At 44.5% G+C, this 22,370-nt stretch overlaps 2 protein-coding genes across 2 annotated transcripts in view; both read right to left on the minus strand.

The window, feature by feature from the left end:
- Positions 1-2,932, minus strand: part of LOC307000085 (immunoglobulin like domain containing receptor 2) — a 32,438-nt gene extending 29,506 nt beyond the window's left edge. Inside the window, 1 exon segment of the mRNA XM_079615352.1 lies at positions 2,794-2,932. Coding sequence (XP_079471478.1) covers positions 2,794-2,908 — 115 coding nt within the window. The 5' untranslated portion in view covers positions 2,909-2,932.
- An 8,230-nt stretch (positions 2,933-11,162) lies between these two features.
- LOC307000086 (cell surface A33 antigen-like) lies at positions 11,163-20,400 on the minus strand. The gene is made up of 7 exons (XM_079615353.1): positions 19,910-20,400; positions 18,439-18,605; positions 18,107-18,341; positions 14,324-14,488; positions 13,204-13,320; positions 12,978-13,107; positions 11,163-12,904 (listed from the first exon to the last, which is right to left on the minus strand). The coding sequence occupies exons 1-7, from the start codon at positions 19,953-19,955 to the stop codon at positions 12,409-12,411; spliced, it is 1,356 nt and encodes a 451-aa protein (XP_079471479.1). The 5' UTR covers positions 19,956-20,400; the 3' UTR covers positions 11,163-12,408.
- Between the last annotated feature and the right edge of the window lie 1,970 nt (positions 20,401-22,370).

Here is a 22,370-nt window from a genome sequence, read left to right on the forward strand (position 1 = left end):
GTAACACTCCTGAGCTGTAACTGTAATACTCCTGAGCTGTAACTGTAACACTCCTGAGCTGTAACTGTAACACTCCTGAGCTGTAACTGTAATACTCCTGAGCTGTAACTGTAACACTCCTGAGCTGTAACTGTAACACTCCTGAGCTGTAACTGTAACACTCCTGAGCTGTAACTGTAATACTCCTGAGCTGTAACTGTAATACTCCTGAGCTGTAACTGTAACACTCCTGAGCTGTAACTGTAACACTCCTGAGCTGTAACTGTAATACTCCTGAGCTGTAACTGTAACACTCCTGAGCTGTAACTGTAACACTCCTGAGCTGTAACTGTAACACACCTGAGCTGTAACTGTAATACTCCTGAGCTGTAACTGTAACACTCCTGAGCTGTAACTGTAATACTCCTGAGCTGTAACTGTAACACTCCTGAGCTGTAACTGTAACACTCCTGAGCTGTAACTGTAACACACCTGAGCTGTAACTGTAACTCACCTGAGCTGTAACTGTAACACACCTGAGCTGTAACTGTAACTCACCTGAGCTGTAACTGTAACTCACCTGAGCTGTAACTGTAACTCACCTGAGCTGTAACTGTAACACACCTGAGCTGTAACTGTAACACTCCTGAGCTGTAACTGTAACACTCCTGAGCTGTAACTGTAACACACCTGAGCTGTGACTGTAACACTCCTGAGCTGTAACTGTAACACACCTGAGCTGTGACTGTAACACTCCTGAGCTGTAACTGTAACACTCCTGAGCTGTAACTGTAACACTCCTGAGCTGTAACTGTAACACACCTGAGCTGTGACTGTAACACTCCTGAGCTGTAACTGTAACACACCTGAGCTGTGACTGTAACACTCCTGAGCTGTAACTGTAACACACCTGAGCTGTGACTGTAACACTCCTGAGCTGTAACTGTAACACACCTGAGCTGTGACTGTAACACTCCTGAGCTGTAACTGTAACACACCTGAGCTGTGACTGTAACACACCTGAGCTGTGACTGTAACACATCTGAGCTGTAACTGTAACACTCCTGAGCTGTAACTGTAACACACCTGAGCTGTAACTGTAATACTCCTGAGCTGTAACTGTAACACTCCTGAGCTGTAACTGTAACACTCCTGAGCTGTAACTGTAACACACCTGAGCTGTAACTGTAATACTCCTGAGCTGTAACTGTAACACTCCTGAGCTGTAACTGTAACACTCCTGAGCTGTAACTGTAACACACCTGAGCTGTAACTGTAACACTCCTGAGCTGTAACTGTAACACTCCTGAGCTTTAACTGTAATACTCCTGAGCTGTAACTGTAATACTCCTGAGCTGTAACTGTAATACTCCTGAGCTGTAACTGTAATACTCCTGAGCTGTAACTGTAACACTCCTGAGCTGTAACTGTAACACACCTGAGCTGTAACTATAACACACCTGAGCTGTAACTGTAACACACCTGAGCTGTAACTGTAACACTCCTGAGCTGTAACTGTAACACTCCTGAGCTGTAACTGTAACTCACCTGAGCTGTAACTGTAACTCACCTGAGCTGTAACTGACCTGAGCTGTAACTGTAACTCACCTGAGCTGTAACTGTAACACTCCTGAGCTGTAACTGTAACACACCTGAGCTGTAACTGTAACTCACCTGAGCTGTAACTGTAACACACCTGAGCTGTAACTGTAACTCACCTGAGCTGTAACTGTAACTCACCTGAGCTGTAACTGACCTGAGCTGTAACTGTAACTCACCTGAGCTGTAACTGTAACACTCCTGAGCTGTAACTGTAACACACCTGAGCTGTAACTGTAACACACCTGAGCTGTAACTGTAACACACCTGAGCTGTAACTGTAACTCACCTGAGCTGTGACTGTAACACTCCTGAGCTGTAACTGTAACTCACCTGAGCTGTAACTGTAACACACCTGAGCTGTAACTGTAACACACCTGAGCTGTAACTGTAACTCACCTGAGCTGTAACTGTAACACACCTGAGCTGTAACTGTAACTCACCTGAGCTGTAACTGTAACTCACCTGAGCTGTAACTGTAACACACCTGAGCTGTGACTGTAACACACCTGAGCTGTAACTGTAACACTCCTGAGCTGTAACTGTAACACACCTGAGCTGTAACTGTAACACACCTGAGCTGTAACTGTAACACTCCTGAGCTGTAACTGTAACACTCCTGAGCTGTAACTGTAACACACCTGAGCTGTAACTGTAACACACCTGAGCTGTAACTGTAACACACTGATTTGACTGAATCTCAGGGTTAAAGCAGCTCTGCTCCTGATTACAGAGGCTTTAGTTAGACATCAACCCACATCATTACACTAGTTAAGCTCAGAAACCCCCACACAAACACTGAGGTACTGCTTTGTAAGCAGTTTTACACCGTTACCATGGTAATCAAACAACTGTTGAAACAGCTTTAACTATTTCAACTACTGAAGATGATCATTTAATGCTGATTTATGTAAGACAGTGAATGCAGCTGATATTCATCTCCTGTATTTCGCTCACGGACCAACTTACCAAATAAAGCAAAACAAACCTTAAAATGACCGTGGATCACATGAAGTGAATGTGCTGGTAAATATCAGGCGTCAGCGCGCATTTACAGTAGAGCAGCTAAGAGCCGCTTTACTGCCACTAATGTAACTAAAAGATTCCCGAATCCCAAAGCAGAGTTGGTGGAGTTACTGGACTGTAAACAGTGTGAAGAGAGAAAACAACCTGCTGTTCTGCTCAACTTCTCCAAACTCTCAGAAAGTGACGCACCTGTGAACGCCACGAGTGAAATCCAGCATCTGACGAGTGAAATCCTTCTAAATCGTTCCGTTTCGTGACCCGTAGCAGAATCGCGACCGTGTTTTCCTCGTGTTTTTCGCTTCATTCTCCGTCCGTCTGTTCTGCGTCCCGTGAGTAACGGGTCTGAGGGAACGGAGGCGCGCGCCGCCCTCAAGAGCGCGTTACCGAGGACTTTCAAGGAGGGGTTTTATTTTCAACAAAACGACACACTTTCATTACATATCTTATTCAATAAACTATTCAATATTATATACAAATACATAAACTATACAAATATAAATAACATAACAAAAAAATAATAATAAAAACTATAAGAAATGTTGTATTTTTATTCATTAGCCAACTTCAATCTTCCCGTTACACTACACTAAACCGTTACACTAAACAGGTTAAAAGGTTAAAGACCATCATGATAGTTTAAAGCATTAATTCAAGAAGTTTGATATTAGACTTGAATCAATAATGATTTCGCCCTCTAGTGTTTCTGTCGGTGAGTAGTGGAGACTGGGAGACCGGGGCATGTTGTCACACGCTCTGTGTCATGTGGTTGTTTTGTCTAACACAAAACTTACTTGTTGTTTATTTGTTTTTCTTAAAATATGTTTTTTTTTTGTCTGGGTCATATGGGTTTTGAACCAGTAAAATATACTATTGTGAACGTAAATGTAAGTCACTTTGGTTAAAACATACGTAATGATGGTAGATTTGATCTGTACTCAAAACAAGGATATTATTCAGTCGTGTTGTCTGTTTCATATTGTAAATTTTATAAAATATAGTTTTTTCCCTCAAATGTATTCTTTTGAATTCAGCATCACTAGCAGGTGCCCGAAACCATGTTAAAATGGATAATTCACCCAAAAAGGAAAAATCTGTCATCATTTGTTCACTTGTGGTTCCAGAGCCCAAGCCGTGCAGGTGATACCGACTATCTCTAGTATATACCTCTCAACCTCACGCACCATCTCAGGCTCCTTCCCCACCAGCGAGGTGACGTTCCACGTCCCTAGAGCTAGTTTCCGTGTCCAGGGATCGGGTTGCACCGATCCACTTTCCACCGGCCCCTTACAGTCCCTCCTGCCGGTGGTGAGCCCACGGGAGGGCGGCCCCACATCACTCCTTCGGGCTGAGTCCGGCCGAGCCCCATGGGGAGAGGCCCGGCCACCAGGCGCTCGCATACGAGCCCCAACCCCGGGCCTGGCTCCAGGGTGGGGCCCCGGCTGCGCCATGCTGGCCGACGTCACGGTCCTTGTTCTTGATTGCTTCATAAGGGGGTGTGTGAACCGCTCTTAGTCTGACCAGTCACCTAGGACCTGTTTGCCTTGGGAGACCCTACCAGAGGCATATAGCCCCGGACAACACAGCTCCTAGGATCCTTCGAGTACTCAAACCCTTCCACCACGGTAAGGTGGCAGTTCAAGGAGAGGAGGAGACCCCGGGGAAGACCTAGGACACGGTGGACGGATTATGTCTCCCGGCTGGCCTGGGAACGCCTCGGTGCCCCCCCGGATGAGCTGGAGGAAGTGGCTAGGGAGAAGGAAGTCTGGGCATCTCTGCTTAGACTGTTGCCCCCGCGACCCGGCCCCGGGAAAGCGGAAGAAGATGGACGGATGGAAGATGGATCATTTGTTCACCCTCATGTCGTTTCAAACCCGTAAGACATTCTCGGAGCACAAATAAAGATGTTTTTGATGAAATCTGAGAGCTTTCTGTCCCTCCATTGACAGCTAGGCACTGATGCTTCAAGAAGTTCATAAAGAGATCGTAAAACTGATATGATTTGTGCGGTTTAGTCCAAATTTTCTGAAGAGACTCGATCACTTTATATGATGAACAGATTGAATGTAGGCTTTTATTCACATATAAACATTGAAGAGCGAACATAACAGAACCTCAACCAAACCTGCTTGATGCGCGAGAACAAACCTCACGCTGAAGCTCAAACGCACTGCGTAACACGAGAATACAGTCCAGTCTCCTCATCTATACAGTCCAGTCCAGTCTCCTCATCTATACAGTCCAGTCCAGTCTCCTCATCTATACAGTCCAGTCCAGTCTCCTCATCTATACAGTTCAGTCCAGTCTCCTCATCTATACAGTCCAGTCCAGTCTCCTCATCTATACAGTTCAGTCCAGTCTCCTCATCTATACAGTCCAGTCCAGTCTCCTCATCTATACAGTCCAGTCCAGTCTCCTCATCTATACAGTCCAGTCCAGTCTCCTCATCTATACAGTTCAGTCCAGTCTCCTCATCTATACAGTCCAGTCCAGTCTCCTCATCTATACAGTCCAGTCCAGTCTCCTCATCTATACAGTCCAGTCCAGTCTCCTCATCTATACAGTCCAGTCTCCTCATCTATACAGTCCAGTCCAGTCTCCTCATCTATACAGTCCAGTCCAGTCTCCTCATCTATACAGTCCAGTCCAGTCTCCTCATCTATACAGTCCAGTCCAGTCTCCTCATCTATACAGTCCAGTCCAGTCTCCTCATCTATACAGTCCAGTCCAGTCTCCTCATCTATACAGTCCAGTCTCCTCATCTATACAGTCCAGTCCAGTCTCCTCATCTATACAGTCCAGTCCAGTCTCCTCATCTATACAGTCCAGTCCAGTCTCCTCATCTATACAGTCCAGTCTCCTCATCTATACAGTCCAGTCCAGTCTCCTCATCTATACAGTCCAGTCCAGTCTCCTCATCTATACAGTCCAGTCCAGTCTCCTCATCTATACAGTCCAGTCTCCTCATCTATACAGTCCAGTCTCCTCATCTATACAGTCCAGTCCAGTCTCCTCATCTATACAGTCCAGTCCAGTCTCCTCATCTATACAGTCCAGTCCAGTCTCCTCATCTATACAGTCCAGTCCAGTCTCCTCATCTATACAGTTCAGTCCAGTCTCCTCATCTATACAGTCCAGTCCAGTCTCCTCATCTATACAGTCCAGTCCAGTCTCCTCATCTATACAGTCCAGTCCAGTCTCCTCATCTATACAGTTCAGTCCAGTCTCCTCATCTATACAGTCCAGTCCAGTCTCCTCATCTATACAGTCCAGTCCAGTCTCCTCATCTATACAGTCCAGTCCAGTCTCCTCATCTATACAGTTCAGTCCAGTCTCCTCATCTATACAGTCCAGTCCAGTCTCCTCATCTATACAGTCCAGTCCAGTCTCCTCATCTATACAGTCCAGTCCAGTCTCCTCATCTATACAGTCCAGTCCAGTCTCCTCATCTATACAGTTCAGTCCAGTCTCCTCATCTATACAGTCCAGTCCAGTCTCCTCATCTATACAGTCCAGTCCAGTCTCCTCATCTATACAGTCCAGTCCAGTCTCCTCATCTATACAGTCCAGTCCAGTCTCCTCATCTATACAGTCCAGTCCAGTCTCCTCATCTATACAGTCCAGTCCAGTCTCCTCATCTATACAGTCCAGTCTCCTCATCTATACAGTCCAGTCTCCTCATCTATACAGTCCAGTCTCCTCATCTATACAGTCCAGTCCAGTCTCCTCATCTATACAGTCCAGTCCAGTCTCCTCATCAATACAGTCCAGTCCAGTCTCCTCATCTATACAGTCCAGTCCAGTCTCCTCATCTATACAGTCCAGTCCAGTCTCCTCATCTATACAGTTCAGTCCAGTCTCCTCATCTATACAGTCCAGTCCAGTCTCCTCATCTATACAGTCCAGTCCAGTCTCCTCATCTATACAGTCCAGTCCAGTCTCCTCATCTATACAGTCCAGTCCAGTCTCCTCATCTATACAGTTCAGTCCAGTCTCCTCATCTATACAGTCCAGTCCAGTCTCCTCATCTATACAGTCCAGTCCAGTCTCCTCATCTATACAGTCCAGTCCAGTCTCCTCATCTATACAGTCCAGTCTCCTCATCTATACAGTCCAGTCCAGTCTCCTCATCTATACAGTCCAGTCCAGTCTCCTCATCTATACAGTCCAGTCCAGTCTCCTCATCTATACAGTCCAGTCCAGTCTCCTCATCTATACAGTCCAGTCCAGTCTCCTCATCTATACAGTCCAGTCCAGTCTCCTCATCTATACAGTCCAGTCCAGTCTCCTCATCTATACAGTTTAGTCCAGTCTCCTCATCTATACAGTCCAGTCCAGTCTCCTCATCTATAAAGTCCAGTCCAGTCTCCTCATCTATACAGTCCAGTCCAGTCTCCTCATCTATACAGTCCAGTCCATTCTCCTCATCTATACAGTCCAGTCCAGTCTCCTCATCTATACAGTCCAGTCCAGTCTCCTCATCTATACAGTCCAGTCCAGTCTCCTCATCTATACAGTCCAGTCCAGTCCAGTCTCCTCATCTATACAGTCCAGTCCAGTCTCCTCATCTATACAGTTTAGTCCAGTCTCCTCGTCTATACAGTCCAGTCCAGTCTCCTCATCTATACAGTTTAGTCCAGTCTCCTCATCTATACAGTCCAGTCCAGTCTCCTCATCTATACAGTTTAGTCCAGTCTCCTCATCTATACAGTCCAGTCCAGTCTCCTCATCTATACAGTCCAGTCCAGTCTCCTCATCTATACAGTTTAGTCCAGTCTCCTCATCTATACAGTCCAGTCCAGTCTCCTCATCTATACAGTTTAGTCCAGTCTCCTCATCTATACAGTCCAGTCCAGTCTCCTCATCTATACAGTTTAGTCCAGTCTCCTCATCTATACAGTCCAGTCCAGTCTCCTCATCTATACAGTCCAGTCCAGTCTCCTCATCTATACAGTTTAGTCCAGTCTCCTCATCTATACAGTCCAGTCCAGTCTCCTCATCTATACAGTCCAGTCCAGTCTCCTCATCTATACAGTCCAGTCCAGTCTCCTCATCTATACAGTCCAGTCCAGTCTCCTCATCTATACAGTCCTGTCCAGTCTCCTCATCTATACAGTCCAGTCCAGTCTCCTCATCTATACAGTCCAGTCCAGTCTCCTCATCTATACAGTCCAGTCCAGTCTCCTCATCTATACAGTCCAGTCCAGTCTCCTCATCTATACAGTCCAGTCCAGTCTCCTCATCTATACAGTTCAGTCCAGTCTCCTCATCTATACAGTTCAGTCCAGTCTCCTCATCTATACAGTTCAGTCCAGTCTCCTCATCTATACAGTCCAGTCCAGTCTCCTCATCTATACAGTTCAGTCCAGTCTCCTCATCTATACAGTCCAGTCCAGTCTCCTCATCTATACAGTCCAGTCCAGTCTCCTCATCTATACAGTCCAGTCCAGTCTCCTCATCTATACAGTCCAGTCCAGTCTCCTCATCTATACAGTCCTGTCCAGTCTCCTCATCTATACAGTCCAGTCCAGTCTCCTCATCTATACAGTCCAGTCCAGTCTCCTCATCTATACAGTCCAGTCCAGTCTCCTCATCTATACAGTCCAGTCCAGTCTCCTCATCTATACAGTCCAGTCCAGTCTCCTCATCTATACAGTTCAGTCCAGTCTCCTCATCTATACAGTTCAGTCCAGTCTCCTCATCTATACAGTTCAGTCCAGTCTCCTCATCTATACAGTCCAGTCCAGTCTCCTCATCTATACAGTTCAGTCCAGTCTCCTCATCTATACAGTCCAGTCCAGTCTCCTCATCTATACAGTCCAGTCCAGTCTCCTCATCTATACAGTCCAGTCCAGTCTCCTCATCTATACAGTCCAGTCCAGTCTCCTCATCTATACAGTTCAGTCCAGTCTCCTCATCTATACAGTTCATTCCAGTCTCCTCATCTATACAGTTCAGTCCAGTCTCCTCATCTATACAGTCCAGTCCAGTCTCCTCATCTATACAGTTCAGTCCAGTCTCCTCATCTATACAGTCCAGTCCAGTCTCCTCATCTATACAGTCCAGTCCAGTCTCCTCATCTATACAGTCCAGTCCAGTCTCCTCATCTATACAGTCCAGTCCAGTCTCCTCATCTATACAGTTCAGTCCAGTCTCCTCATCTATACAGTCCAGTCCAGTCTCCTCATCTATACAGTCCAGTCCAGTCTCCTCATCTATACAGTCCAGTCCAGTCTCCTCATCTATACAGTCCAGTCCAGTCTCCTCATCTATACAGTCCAGTCTCCTCATCTATACAGTCCAGTCCAGTCTCCTCATCTCTACAGTCCAGTCTCCTCATCTATACAGTCCAGTCTCCTCATCTATACAGTCCAGTCCAGTCTCCTCATCTATACAGTCCAGTCCAGTCTCCTCATCTATACAGTCCAGTCTCCTCATCTATACAGTCCAGTCTCCTCATCTATACAGTCCAGTCCAGTCTCCTCATCTATACAGTCCAGTCCAGTCTCCTCATCTATACAGTCCAGTCTCCTCATCTATACAGTCCAGTCTCCTCATCTATACAGTCCAGTCCAGTCTCCTCATCTATACAGTCCAGTCCAGTCTCCTCATCTATACAGTCCAGTCCAGTCTCCTCATCTATACAGTCCAGTCCAGTCTCCTCATCTATACAGTCCAGTCCAGTCTCCTCATCTATACAGTCCAGTCCAGTCTCCTCATCTATACAGTCCAGTCTCCTCATCTATACAGTCCAGTCTCCTCATCTATACAGTCCAGTCCAGTCTCCTCATCTAGAGTTCCACAGCAGCTTTACATAGATCACAGGAGATTACAGGAACAGTGTTCAGGCTTTACAGCAGATCTAGAGTAAAGTTACTGTCCAGATAAAGTTAGTTTTGATTGATTCACTTCCGTTGTAAAGATCATTAGTTATTAACTTAGGGGCCGCTAACACGACACCGTTCTAACAGAAAACCCTAAATACTCTAAGCAATGCATGAACTTTGTATTTTGAGCACTTCTTGCACTGTTTTTGCCTTTTCATGATGACTCGCTTGCTGTATTCCTCATTTGTAAGTCGCTTTGGACAAAGGCGTCTGCTAAATGACTAAATGTAAATGTTCTCGATCTTTCACCTTCTGGCCTCTATGGCGACACCGTGGCGTGAAGACTGTCGTCGAGAGGTTTCTGGAGGCGAAGAGACAGCCAGCTGCATCAAACGCTTCATCCGCCGCCGTCGCTAGATCTCGTGGGGCTGAGATCTGGGATGAGAGGATCAGGCCTGACTTCCAAGCCAGGGTTCGTGTATTGGGACCTGGCAGTGGTTCCCGAAGGGTTCCCGAAGTGGTTGTCGGAGAAGTTTCCTGCTTTTAAAGTGGCTTCCTGCTCGTTATAACATCCCTCAAGAGAGTCTTTTCTCCCTCTTGCCTTGGCAACTCAAGGATGGAGCAACTTCCAGGGAGGGTAAAGGTCATCCTCCACCCTAGGCCGGGCTACATCATCACCATCTCATGTGGTACGGTCTGTTATCATCCCAGTGGAGCTGCACACTGGTGGTGTTGAGGAGAGACCCCGACATGATTCATTCATTCATTCATTCATTCTGCACCATGTGCCGGCTGACCAAGAAAGGCTACATCTATTATGCCCTGTCCGGGCCCTGGAGGCCTATGCACAAGCTCCTCGGTTTGGAGGAAGTCGGACCAGCTCTTTGTGTGTCTCGGGTCACCTGAGAAGGTTCCCCTGCCTCTAAGCAGATGGATTGTAGAAGGCTATTTCTTTAGCTCCTGATAAAAGACTAGAGGAGTGGGATCCTCTAAGCCCTGCTATCGGGAGTTTCCCCTCCAGAAGTCTGTGATGCCCCCCCCGCACACCTTCATCAGATACTATAGTTCGGATCTGTCCTCCTCGCCGAGTTCTCAGGTCCTCTCGCCCCGAACTGTGCTAGCGTCAGGCACTAGTCAGTGTAGCGCAGTGGGTATTTCGTTCCCTTAAAGTGTCGCCTTTGTCGCAGCGTCTCATTCCCTTCTCAGGAAACAAGCGTTACAGTCGTAACCCGAGACGTTTGACAATCTCTTTATACACTGTTTGAAGTGTGAAAGTGGTAGTTGCAAAGGTGTCAATAGAGGGACAGAAATCTCTCAGATTTCATCAAAAAGATCTTCCTTTGTGTTCCAAAGATGAACAAAAGTCTTACGGGTTTTGCACGACATGAGGGAGAGTAAATGATGACAGAATTTTCAGTTTTGGGTGAGCTATCCCTTTAAGGGCTCAGTGGACAATGACAGCGTTCAATAGTTGAGTAGCAACACTTGAAGGTTTTGTCTTTACAGAAACTTCTTCTTCCTCTTCAACTTTATTTTTGTTCCCCAGCTGCCAATTAGTTTTACAGCAAGGCATACACACAGACAACTATAAAAAACATAAAATGTAAAAAATAAATAATAATAATACAAATTACAACCCAAATTATGTGGTTACAATTTGTAAATAAAGTTGTGCTTTCTTACAGATCTTCTCAGAAACTGACTCTCCAAAATACCATCACACTGAGAAATGACTGGAGTAAAGACAGCTTTAATAATGTCATATAACATCTTAGAAAATAAACAACATGGGAAACGACATCAGAACATACAGTATAATGTACAAATCAATCAATACAATAAAAAAAGAAAATGTATGATATTCTCTATGTTGTTCAATACATTTATGTCATTTATGTACAGGTACATATATTTCCCATGACATGATTCAAATATAATGTTTAAGAATAATAACATTTACTAACATTTTAAATTAAAATGGCCTGGTGCAAAACTCAGACTAACATCTTTAATCCTCAAAAACAACAGGGACAGTTTTCATAATAATGAATAACAGATGTACTGTACAGAGAGAAGCTGCCGGACGACAGATGACCAGTGCTGAGCTGTTAACCTTAGCTGTTAGCTGAGTGCTAACCCTAACCCTAACCTTAGCTGTTAGCTGAGTGCTAACCCTAACCTTAGCTGTTAGCTGAGTGCTAACCCTAACCCTAACCTTAGCTGTGTGCTAACCCTAACCCTAACCTTAGCTGTTAGCTGAGTGCTAACCCTAACTACTGCAGTTCAGATTCACAGTTCGTCACTTTGTAAGGCGGAAGCCTGAATGTTAAATCAGCTGCATGAGGAACTTTGGAGAAACCAGTTATTCTACCAACACAAGCTTCAATGTTTTATTTTGAAACAATACAAAAATAAAGCAACGGCTGAAAAAAGATTCACCAATATTTATTCCTACTATATATATATATTAAGAGGTTAAGAAGACCTAAATTCAAAGAAAACCCAGATGAAACATCACAGAGACACAAAAGAGTGGTAAAAATACAGGAACCCAGTTAAATATGAGACGAGGGCTTTGAAACTCAGACATCAATCCAGTAATGGCCTTTCAGAACACATGACCAGCAGTGAAACCAACCTATACAGCTCATCTACGCCTCGTCCATCAGGACACTCACTCAGGCAGAACACACACACACACACTACACACACACTGGACGAGACGCCACACAGAGGTGTGTGCCGGCTGGCTTCTCCAACGGTAGACTTATTAAAGCCCTTTTATTCTATTAAATCTCATATTCAGAATATGAGGATAAACTTTTGTTGTTGCAATGCTTTGGTAAATCTTAATCAAAAACTTGTCAATTCCGACTTTTCATCTAAATATGAATATTTTCAACTATGTCATAATTATGATGTACCAGATCATGAATGCTTTGTTATGATTGGCTGAGGAATGAACCAGTGTCTGCTGAACTCAGATCCTCGGCTCTTTGGGTTTATTGGGCGGAACGCTGGGAGGTCTGTCGCGGCTGTCGTAGCGCTCGGAGTAGCGGTCGCTGTCATAGTGGTCATCATCACGGCCTCGCCGATCATCATCACGACCTCGCCGGTCATCGTCACGACCTCGCCGGTCATCGTCACGACCTCGCCGGTCATCGTCACGACCTCGCTGGTCATCGTAGCGGTCGCGGCGGTCATCGTAGCGGTCGTTGCGATCACTGTAGCGGTCACGGTCGCGGCGGTCATCGTAGCGCTCATCTCGATCGTAGCGCTCGCGGCGGTCGCTGTGATCGTCTCGCCGATCGGTGTAGTCGCTGCGCCGGTCGTAGCTCCTCTCGCTACGGTTGTCCTCGGGATCAAGTCTGTCGGCGCTTTTCACGCGGCGCTCTTCCTCGTAGCTGACGAGTGTTTCTGGACCGTCTTCTTTCCCCTCAGGATCCTTGTCTGTGAACTCTTCTCCTTCAGGAGTCCTGCCAAACAGAGGAATAAAGGTTAGCATCCGCGCGGCGCGCTGGATGAGATGTTCGTGTTGTGCTGTCGTACCCCATGGCGTATTCCTCAGGCTTCTCCTTCCTCCGGCAGCAGTAGCAGCAGATGCAGATGGCCCCGATGACAACCGCTACGGCCACAACGGCTCCGACGATCCCGCCGACCGACGCCATGCTCATGGACGCTAGCCGGGGTTAAGACACACAGAGAACAGCTGGGTTAGTTAGTCAGGACTATAGTCACGGCTCACCAGGTCTTCGGGAAAAGCTGCTGTTCTTACGTGGCATGACGGCCAGGGTCAGATTACACGATGCAGATCTGATTTCATTGGTGGACGTGCAGGTGAAGAAACCGGATGTTTCTTTGGTGATATTGTAGAGTGACAAAACTCCGTTTACTAACGAGAGACGACACACACACACATGTGATGCAGGAAAACTGAGTTTAAAGCGATAGTTCACCCACAAATGAAAATTAGCCCACGATTTACTCACCCTGAAGTCATCTTAAGTGTTCATGACTTTCTTCTTTCGGACGAATATGAATACAGTTATATTAAAAAATGTACTGGCTCTTCCAAGCTTTATAATGAAAACGAATGGGCATCATTTTTTTTAAGTCCATAAAAGTGCATCTATCCATCATAAAAGTGCATCTGTCCATCATAAAAGTGCATCTGTCCATCATAAAAGTGCATCTGTCCATCATAAAAGTGCATCTATCCATCATAAAGTCCTCCACAGGCTCCGGGGGGTTAATAAAGGCCTTCTGAAGGGAAGCCATGAGTTGGTGAAAGAAAAATATCCATATTTAAAACTTTATCGACTAAAATAACTAGCTTCAGACAGACCCTTAACCCTTAACCTGACCCTTAACCCTTAACCCGACCCTTAACCCGACCCTTAACCCGACCCTTAACCCTTAACCCGACCCTTAACCCGACCCTTAACCCCTAACCCGACCCTTAACCCGACCCTTAACCCGACCCTTAACCCTTAACCCGACCCTTAACCCGACCCTTAACCCTTAACCCAACCCTTAACCCGACCCTTAACCCTTAACCCGACCCTTAACCCGACCCTTAACCTGACGCACGGCGTAATGACCAACGCGGAGACGCAGAGGTAAGAGCAAAACACCAGTCACGAATTAGAAGTCTAAAATGAGAATATTTAAAGAGAAATGTGGGAGGAGCTTGAGTTTGTTGTCCAGCCCTGTTTGTGTAACTTTTAAAAAATGGTGCCCATTCACTGCCATTACAAAGCTTGGAAGAGCCAGGACATGTTTTGATATAACTCTGATTGTGTTCGTCCGAAAGAAGAAAGTCATAAACACCAGGATGGCCTCAGGGCGAGAACTTTTTGCCTGAAAACGATCCACACACACACACACACACGTACGGTCAGTGGCCTTCTCCGGGTTCGGTTGAGGTCTGTTGTTGGTGTCGTATCGTTGCCACTTGTAGACCGGCGCGGGCGTCCCCTCCTCCGAGCGGCAGCTCAGCCTGACGTCCTGAGAGTATTCCAGCGTCCCTTCAACCTTGCAGACGGGCGTCGATGGGGCCACTGGACACAACACGGCCGACATGTTATTCACACGGGTCAACATTCAACATGCTTTACTGTCACGGCACCATCACATATAGCTGTGTGCAAACTAACATTTCATTTAAATAAATACAATTTAAGTAGAATTGAAACAATACAATAATAACCAATATACAGTACAATACATCAATAAACAATATGCCATAATCAAGACAACGCAAAGACAATATAAAACAATACACACAAAACCAGTGCAAGTGAAGCGACGGGGAAATACTGCACACAAATCATTGAAGCATGGACGACTCTCTGAGATGCTTGATTCTGATTGGTCAGTCGCTATTCCGAGGTCAATTATTGGCCATCATCAACAGCCACTGAGGCTCATCCGGGCCTCTCTCTCTCTCTCTCTCTCTCTCTCTCTCTCTCTCTCTCTCTCAATTAAATTCAAAAATGTTTCTGCATCTCATCTAATGCTGTCGGGACCACACGATTTCTTACCTTTTTGGCTTTTGAGTTTGTTTGTCAATTCCTCATGTGTAATTGGGAAGTCAAGTGGATTTTGATTATTTTAACCCTTTCTTCATAAGTTTGTAGATTTATCTGTAGTTTGATCAGATTATAATTGTCATTGACATTGGTTTGAAGTTTTCAAAATGATTTGTCCAGATTTCTCCATCTTGTGGTTTCGTGGTGCTCAGATTATTCCACATATCCCAGAACTGATTCTGATTTATTGAATGTTCTAATTCTTGTATAATTTTGGTCAGATGGTGTTGCTTTTTCACTCTAATAGTGTCTTTATATAGTTTTAGTTTATATATATATAAGTATTCAATTCTTATGTCAGTGTTGTTTGGTTCTTTATGTTTCAGATTTGATTATTTCCTAAGTTGTTTTCTTAATGTTTTGCAGTCTGAGTCAAACCATTTTTCGTCTTTTGGAGTATTTTTTGCCTTTCTTTTTCAATTCTTCTATGTGCTGCTTTTTAAAATATCTAATTGATTTCATTTGTTTCTGAAACCTTTCACGTTTTGGAGGGAAAAGTCCAGTTAGCTGATCGAGTGGTGATCCAGTAGCCAGATGCTAATCCACAGGTTCAAGTCTTCTTTCTTTTATTAAAATGTATTTTCTCGTAAGAAAAAATCAGTCTTTACCCGATTCCATGTTGTTCCTCTGTTGTTTGTTGTCGTTATCTCACTCTCTGTCTCACTTTTTGGCTCAACCGACGTCCCTCAGGGCTTTTAGCTCAAAAATGTGCAGATTTTGAGAAATATTTATAAATTCTCATAGGTTTACATCAGATTTCTATAGACAGGAATAATATTTATTGAATGTATACCCAAATGCGTCGATGTAATAATTATGTGTGCTGGATACTCTGATGTACTGTGTTTTCAATCCATACCAGCAGCTGGAGGGCGCCATATGCACAGGATTGTCCATATATGGAACACATGAAGAAGAAGTCATAATCATGTGACATTCCAGGACGTCCCTGACATAAACAAAACTAACAGAGATCGCTGTAACATGCAGATAAAGATGTTTTGAAGACAATAAACATGATTGCAATGCTATTTGATTTGCCTGTGTTCTTCGAGCCATGTCAGGTATTTTCATAATAATAGATTATATTTATAATGTAATGCTAATCAATATAGACTTTATCATCGTGCAGAATACTATAAAATAATATATTTTCTGTTTGATTTTTTTATCTGAAGCCAAATCAGATCACAGAAGGTTATTTAAAACACTCGACTTGCGCTATAAAGTAAGTTTGGAGCACAAACATGGTTTTAATCTCAAAAATTGTCGTGTATTGATGGTGTGCTAAGCTAACATGCTAGCTAGCCCCAGGTGCACCTGCCACCTAGCTGTTATTTTTATGAATTGTTCTAAATAGGAATGCTTACTGAAATGTTTCTTTATTTAAGAAAGGCATTTGATACAGTTTTAAATGTGAAGTGAGAACTATGAAAGAAATGAGGGGTTGAAACAGTGTGAATAGCCAGTCGTTAGTAATTATAATGCAGACAAAAGAAAGGCATATTTATGGCCATAAGCAGGCTGGAGAGGTGTGCATGTGAGCAGGGGAGACTGACACTGAATGGGGCTCGTTTGCACCACAAAACAATAGATACAATAGACTGAATATATGCTAATAGATGACAATAAACACAAGTTTGCATTTTAGAGTCTAATCAAAATAAAGTCATATGACATGATCTTGAAAAACATTTAACCAAATACAGAGTTTTAGACTTATCACCTTCAGATTTGAAATAAAACATGGTCAGACATGTGGCTTTAGCTGGAGTGCATTTCTAGATTGATACAGTGCCAACTTCAATTTTATTTTCAAGAAGATGTTTCATAAAAATACATTTCTAATAACTTTACAAAACTTTGAAGCTATTTATAACTATTTTTTTTCATTATGACAATAATTAATTCCATATTTACAATAAACTGCCAGGTGTAAGCTTTCAAATGAGATCATACTTGTGCTTTTAGTGCAAAGGGTTCATGAACTGAATCTGTTTCAGTTTGGGTATGACGTTTCTGGGGATCTTCAAAAGTGGGGTTGCAGGTTAACAGGTTAAAAGACGTCTAATAGTCGTCCAAACACAGCCAGACGTCTGACGTCTAATAGCCGTCCAGACACAGCCAGACGTCTGACGTCTAAAAGCCGTCCAAACACAGCCAGACGTCTGACGTCTAATAGCCGTCCAAACACAGCCAGACGTCTGACGTCTAATAGCCGTCCAAACACAGCCAGACGTCTGACGTCTAATAGCCGTCCAAACACAGCCAGACGTCTGACGTCTAATAGCCGTCCAGACACAGCCAGACGTCTGACGTCTAATAGCCGTCCAAACACAGCCAGACGTCTGACGTCTAATAGCCGTCCAAACACAGCCAGACGTCTGACGTCTAATAGCCGTCCAAACACAGCCAGACGTCTGACGTCTAATAGCCGTCCAAACACAGCCAGACGTCTGACGTCTAATAGCCGTCCAAACACAGCCAGACGTCTGACGTCTAAAAGCCGTCCAAACACAGCCAGACGTCTGACGTCTAAAAGCCGTCCAAACACAGCCAGACGTCTGACGTCTAATAGCCGTCCAGACACAGCCAGACGTCTGACGTCTAAAAGCCGTCCAAACACAGCCAGACGTCTGACGTCTAATAGCCGTCCAAACACAGCCAGACGTCTGACGTCTAATAGCCGTCCAAACACAGCCAGACGTCTGACGTCTAATAGCCGTCCAAACACAGCCAGACGTCTGACGTCTAATAGCCGTCCAAACACAGCCAGACGTCTGACGTCTAATAGCCGTCCAAACACAGCCAGACGTCTGACGTCTAATAGCCGTCCAAACACAGCCAGACGTCTAGACTAAAACAAGGCAAGATTTGGGCTGTCAGTGAAAGTCTAATAGACGTCTAAACCATCGCCCCATTTATTATGTGGCAAGTAGTCGAGTCATTCGATAACATTCTGCATAAGCATCTCTCTGAAGTGTCCAGCAGATCTGTGTGTGTGTGAGAGAGAGTGTGTGTGTGTGTGTGAGAGAGAGAGAGAGTGAGTGTGTGTTGAGAGAGAGTGTGAGTGTGTGTGTGTCTTACCCAAGACTATGAGACTGGTCGTGGCAGACACACCGTCCTCCTGATTATCCACATTCTCAACTCCACACTCGTAAACGCGCGTGTCTGCGCTAGTGACTTTCAAGAGCTGCAGATCTGCTCTCCCGGCCGTGATGTCTTGTTTTAGATTCGCCCTGCCTTTATATTTCGTCTGCACCTTCGGTGGGTTAGGGTTAGGGTTAGTTTTACTGGGACTGGTAAAAGAGAGGATTTTGATCTGTGAAAAAAACAGTACAAGTTCAGTCCAACCCAACATGAACACATGGATATGAGCTCTAGTATGAGGGATGAAGTGGATGCTAGTGCTTCAGTACCACTGGATCTACCGCCACATCTGGAGCTGCTGTCCACGTGATCTGGACGCCCTCACCCGTCAGCTGCGGTGTGAATGCGCAGGGTATCACCACATCATCACCTCTGGCAATCTTATACTGTTTAGCTGCGATAGTCACACTCATGGCCGAAGAAGTGACCCGCACTCCTGTGAAACACACACACACACACACACACACACACACACACACACTTTTTACTTCCTCATATTTTTGTGGAAACTGTGCTACATTACCATTTAACGGTTTGTGGTCATTAATTTTTTAATACTTTTATTCATCAAGGATGCATTGCATAGTCATAAAAGTGTTAGTAACGACATGTATAAATTATGTTACAAATTATTTTACTTTTTTTTACAAATAAATGCTGTTCTTTTGAACTTTCCATTCATCAAAGAATCCTGAAAAATACAATGCATGACGGTTTCAGCAAAAGTCAGAAGCACAACTGTGTTCAACACTGATAATAATCATAACTGTGTCTTGATCATCAGATCCTCATATTATTCTGATTTCTGGAGGATCATGTGACACTGAAGACTGGAGTAATGATGATAAACTCAGCTTTGATCACAGGAATAAATTACACTTTACTGTATATTCACATAGAGAACTGATGATCTACATTATAATAATATTCCACTGTTTTACTGTATTTTTGATCAAATAAAAGCAGCTTTGGTGAGCAGAAGAGACTTTGAGGAACATAAAAACATCTTAATGACTCCAAACCCTTGACCAGTAACCAACAGCCTGAGGCTGGGAAACATGCATTTCAATTCATTACATTTTTTACTGTTCACATGTGGGTTCTGCACATATCACGAGACTTAATCACGAGTTCTGCTTATATTCATGTTAGTTTTATCTTTGTCTCAGATGTTTCTCCTAAATCAGACACAAATGAGCCGGCAGCTGATGAACATGCGAGTGTGAGATTAGCGTGGACAGTTTGAGATATCGATGAGATCTCCTCTGAAATGATAGAGTAATAGAGTAATATTAATATCCTGGATGAAACAGAAGACTTCATTATCTCTAGAGTCGAGCCATTGCAGTCGGAGGAACAGGTGAGGTGTGTGTGTGTGTGTGTGTGTGAGAAGGGTTCGTTTGGGCGTTGGCTCAGAGGAAAGAGTTGCTGTTCTGTGGAACTACAGATAAATCTCTTGATCACGTTGAATAACTACGGGCTGTCACTGTATTAATAATAATGAGCTTTCATTACTTTATTGCATTCAGAAGCACATGAAGAGAAGCCATCCGAACACAACTCAGCCTGAAGTGATTCTCATGGTGTGTGTGTGTGTGTGTGTGTGTGTGTGTGTGTGTGTGTGTGTGTGTGTGTGTGTGCCTGAAGCTCTACTGGACATGAATCTGAATCTGAATCACGAGGATCTGAGTAAATACACACACTTATTCACAGATTCAAACAGATTAAAGTCTCACTTACCACTGAACAGCAGACAGATCCCCAATATCCCCAGTGTTGCCGCCATCTCTCAGTGTCACAGGTGTGTGTGTGTGTGTGTGTGTGTCACAGGTATGAAAGAACTGGAGATGTTGAAAACACAGAAACTCAGGAACAGTGAAGTCCCGCCCCGCGCGAGTCTCAGCTCGCCTGATGCCTTTATATGTCTCACAGTTCATGTTAGAAAAGCCACACACACCACAGCGACCTGTGACACCGAGATACTGATGAGGAACAAAACTAGTAAAAAACTAGTCCAAATTAATAAAAATTAATAAAGTAATGACTTTTGTTGTGTGGAGTCAATAATGTTAGATCTAGTTTGTGAACTCTTGGAAACTTATTTCTCGCCCTTTTACTGAAAAACACCCTGATTTGCATCAGATCCGGAGAAACTGGTTTGACAAGAAGAATATGATGAGGGAGTGTACACACACACACACACACACACACACACACACACACACACACACACACACACGGTTTGATCAAGTGATAGTAAGGAGATAGTAACTCACCAGTTAGATCCACCAGTCAGGACTCATGAGCATGTTTGAATTATTGGACCAATCAACACTATGCAGCTGATTTGCATTATTCATAGGCAACTCAACAGCGTCCTCTGGTGGCTGAAGGTCAGACTCACATTTACATCTGCAGTCACCCATCTATAGACTAAATATTACACGAATAACATGACCCGTTATATTACCTGAGTCAATGTTTACTATTATATACACAATAATAGATAGTTGCAATTTAGAAAAAGTATAGAAAATAATGTAAAGAATAGTTAGCGTCCTGTTTATTCGTTCTTTATTTCCAGATGATTCACTCACACATCATCTCAACTTGGAATGAAACAAGCGAATGTGACACACACACACACACACGCACACACACATACACAGCTTGATGACGTAGATGTGACGTGTGTCTGACAGCTGTCAGTCTTCTAGTAGCTGTGCCGAGAGGAATCTGAATCATTCCCTTCCGAATCTCAGAGACGGAGAGCGTGAGCATTAGCTCAAAAAGAGACAGACAGAGTACCAGACAGAGAGGACGCTGGCGCTGGCTGTTCGCCGCTTCTCTGCAATTTCTCTGCAATTTCTCTGCAAATTCGTGCAAATCCTGCCCTACCGTACTATTCTTATTATAGTTAATGATAGCGCTACAGAAGTAGAAAGCTGAATCCGGCAAAGTTAGAGTGTATTTTCCACTCTTTGACTTCAAATCCCTGAGCCCTGGAACAAACTTCGGGTTCTGCACTGCCTCTGCCTTCAAGCGGATGTCTGCACGTGAAATACCATCCCTGTGGAAGCTGTGGATTACTTTGGCTTGTGTCGCTGTCTTTCACCAGTACTCGCCTGGATATCGGCTAGCCGCTAACACATCACACATCATGTTGTGGTCCGACACCTCGATGCAACATCTCCGAGATCTCAATAACAAAAACCGAGCTCCCCTGCAGCAACTGGATCTTCCGTACCGACCTCGATATATCCATAGGGGATCAAGGCGCCGGTTTGTTGTGTTAAAATCCGGTGACCACAGCTCCATCCCATCCCTCTGGTCGGGATCGCGTCCTGTTGCGAAATTGACACGTCATCGCCTGCGTCATCAGAGTACCGCCACTCCTGGTATAGATAGTGCTGGGTGTAAACGGTGCACTGTAAAACCTGGAGTGGATCGCAGGGTTCTCCGCCCTGTAAATAAACTGGATTTTAGAGCTCAAGTGACATTTGAACTGCTGAATGTGCAGTCCCTGTCAAACAAATCTGGACTTATATACGAACACATCCTGGATAAGGGGATAGACATTCTCTGTCTTACAGAGACATGGCAGCAGCCTGGAATATACTCATCCCTAAATGAGGCCTGCCCACCCGGGTACAAATACCTCGATAAGGCTCGTACAACTGGCCGTGGTGGGGGCCTAGCTGTTTTACATCGCAGCAACATTGAATTATCCCCCGTGTCTGTGCCCAGTACTGGCTCATTTGAAAGTCTGGTTTTCAGTTGCAAAAAAGCTTTTTCAGCAACAATAGCCCTCGTCTATCGCCCTCCCAAACCACAAACAACTTTCATCTCTGACATTCATGATTTTCTAATCTCCCTTTGCACAGCTCACACAAATATTCTGGTTATTGGTGATTTCAACATACACGTTGAGTCCCATAACTGTAAACTGGCCTCAAATTTCAAACAAACCCTGGATTGTCTCAACCTTCAACAGTTTGTGGATACCCCCACACACAATAGGGGGCATACACTCGATCTTGTCATTACAGACTCCCTCTCAGTTTCAGGCCTTCAGGTGTATGACGTGGGTGTCTCCGATCACCTGGCGGTTACATTTGAAGTCCCAATATTTGTTCCTCCCACTAAACCAAAACGCCATATGACCTTCAGGAACATCAAGAACTTGGACGCCACCTCCCTC

This window comes from Phoxinus phoxinus (genome assembly GCF_949152265.1).
Source record: "Phoxinus phoxinus genome assembly, chromosome: 6".
In the NCBI taxonomy this organism is placed as follows: domain Eukaryota; kingdom Metazoa; phylum Chordata; class Actinopteri; order Cypriniformes; family Leuciscidae; genus Phoxinus; species Phoxinus phoxinus.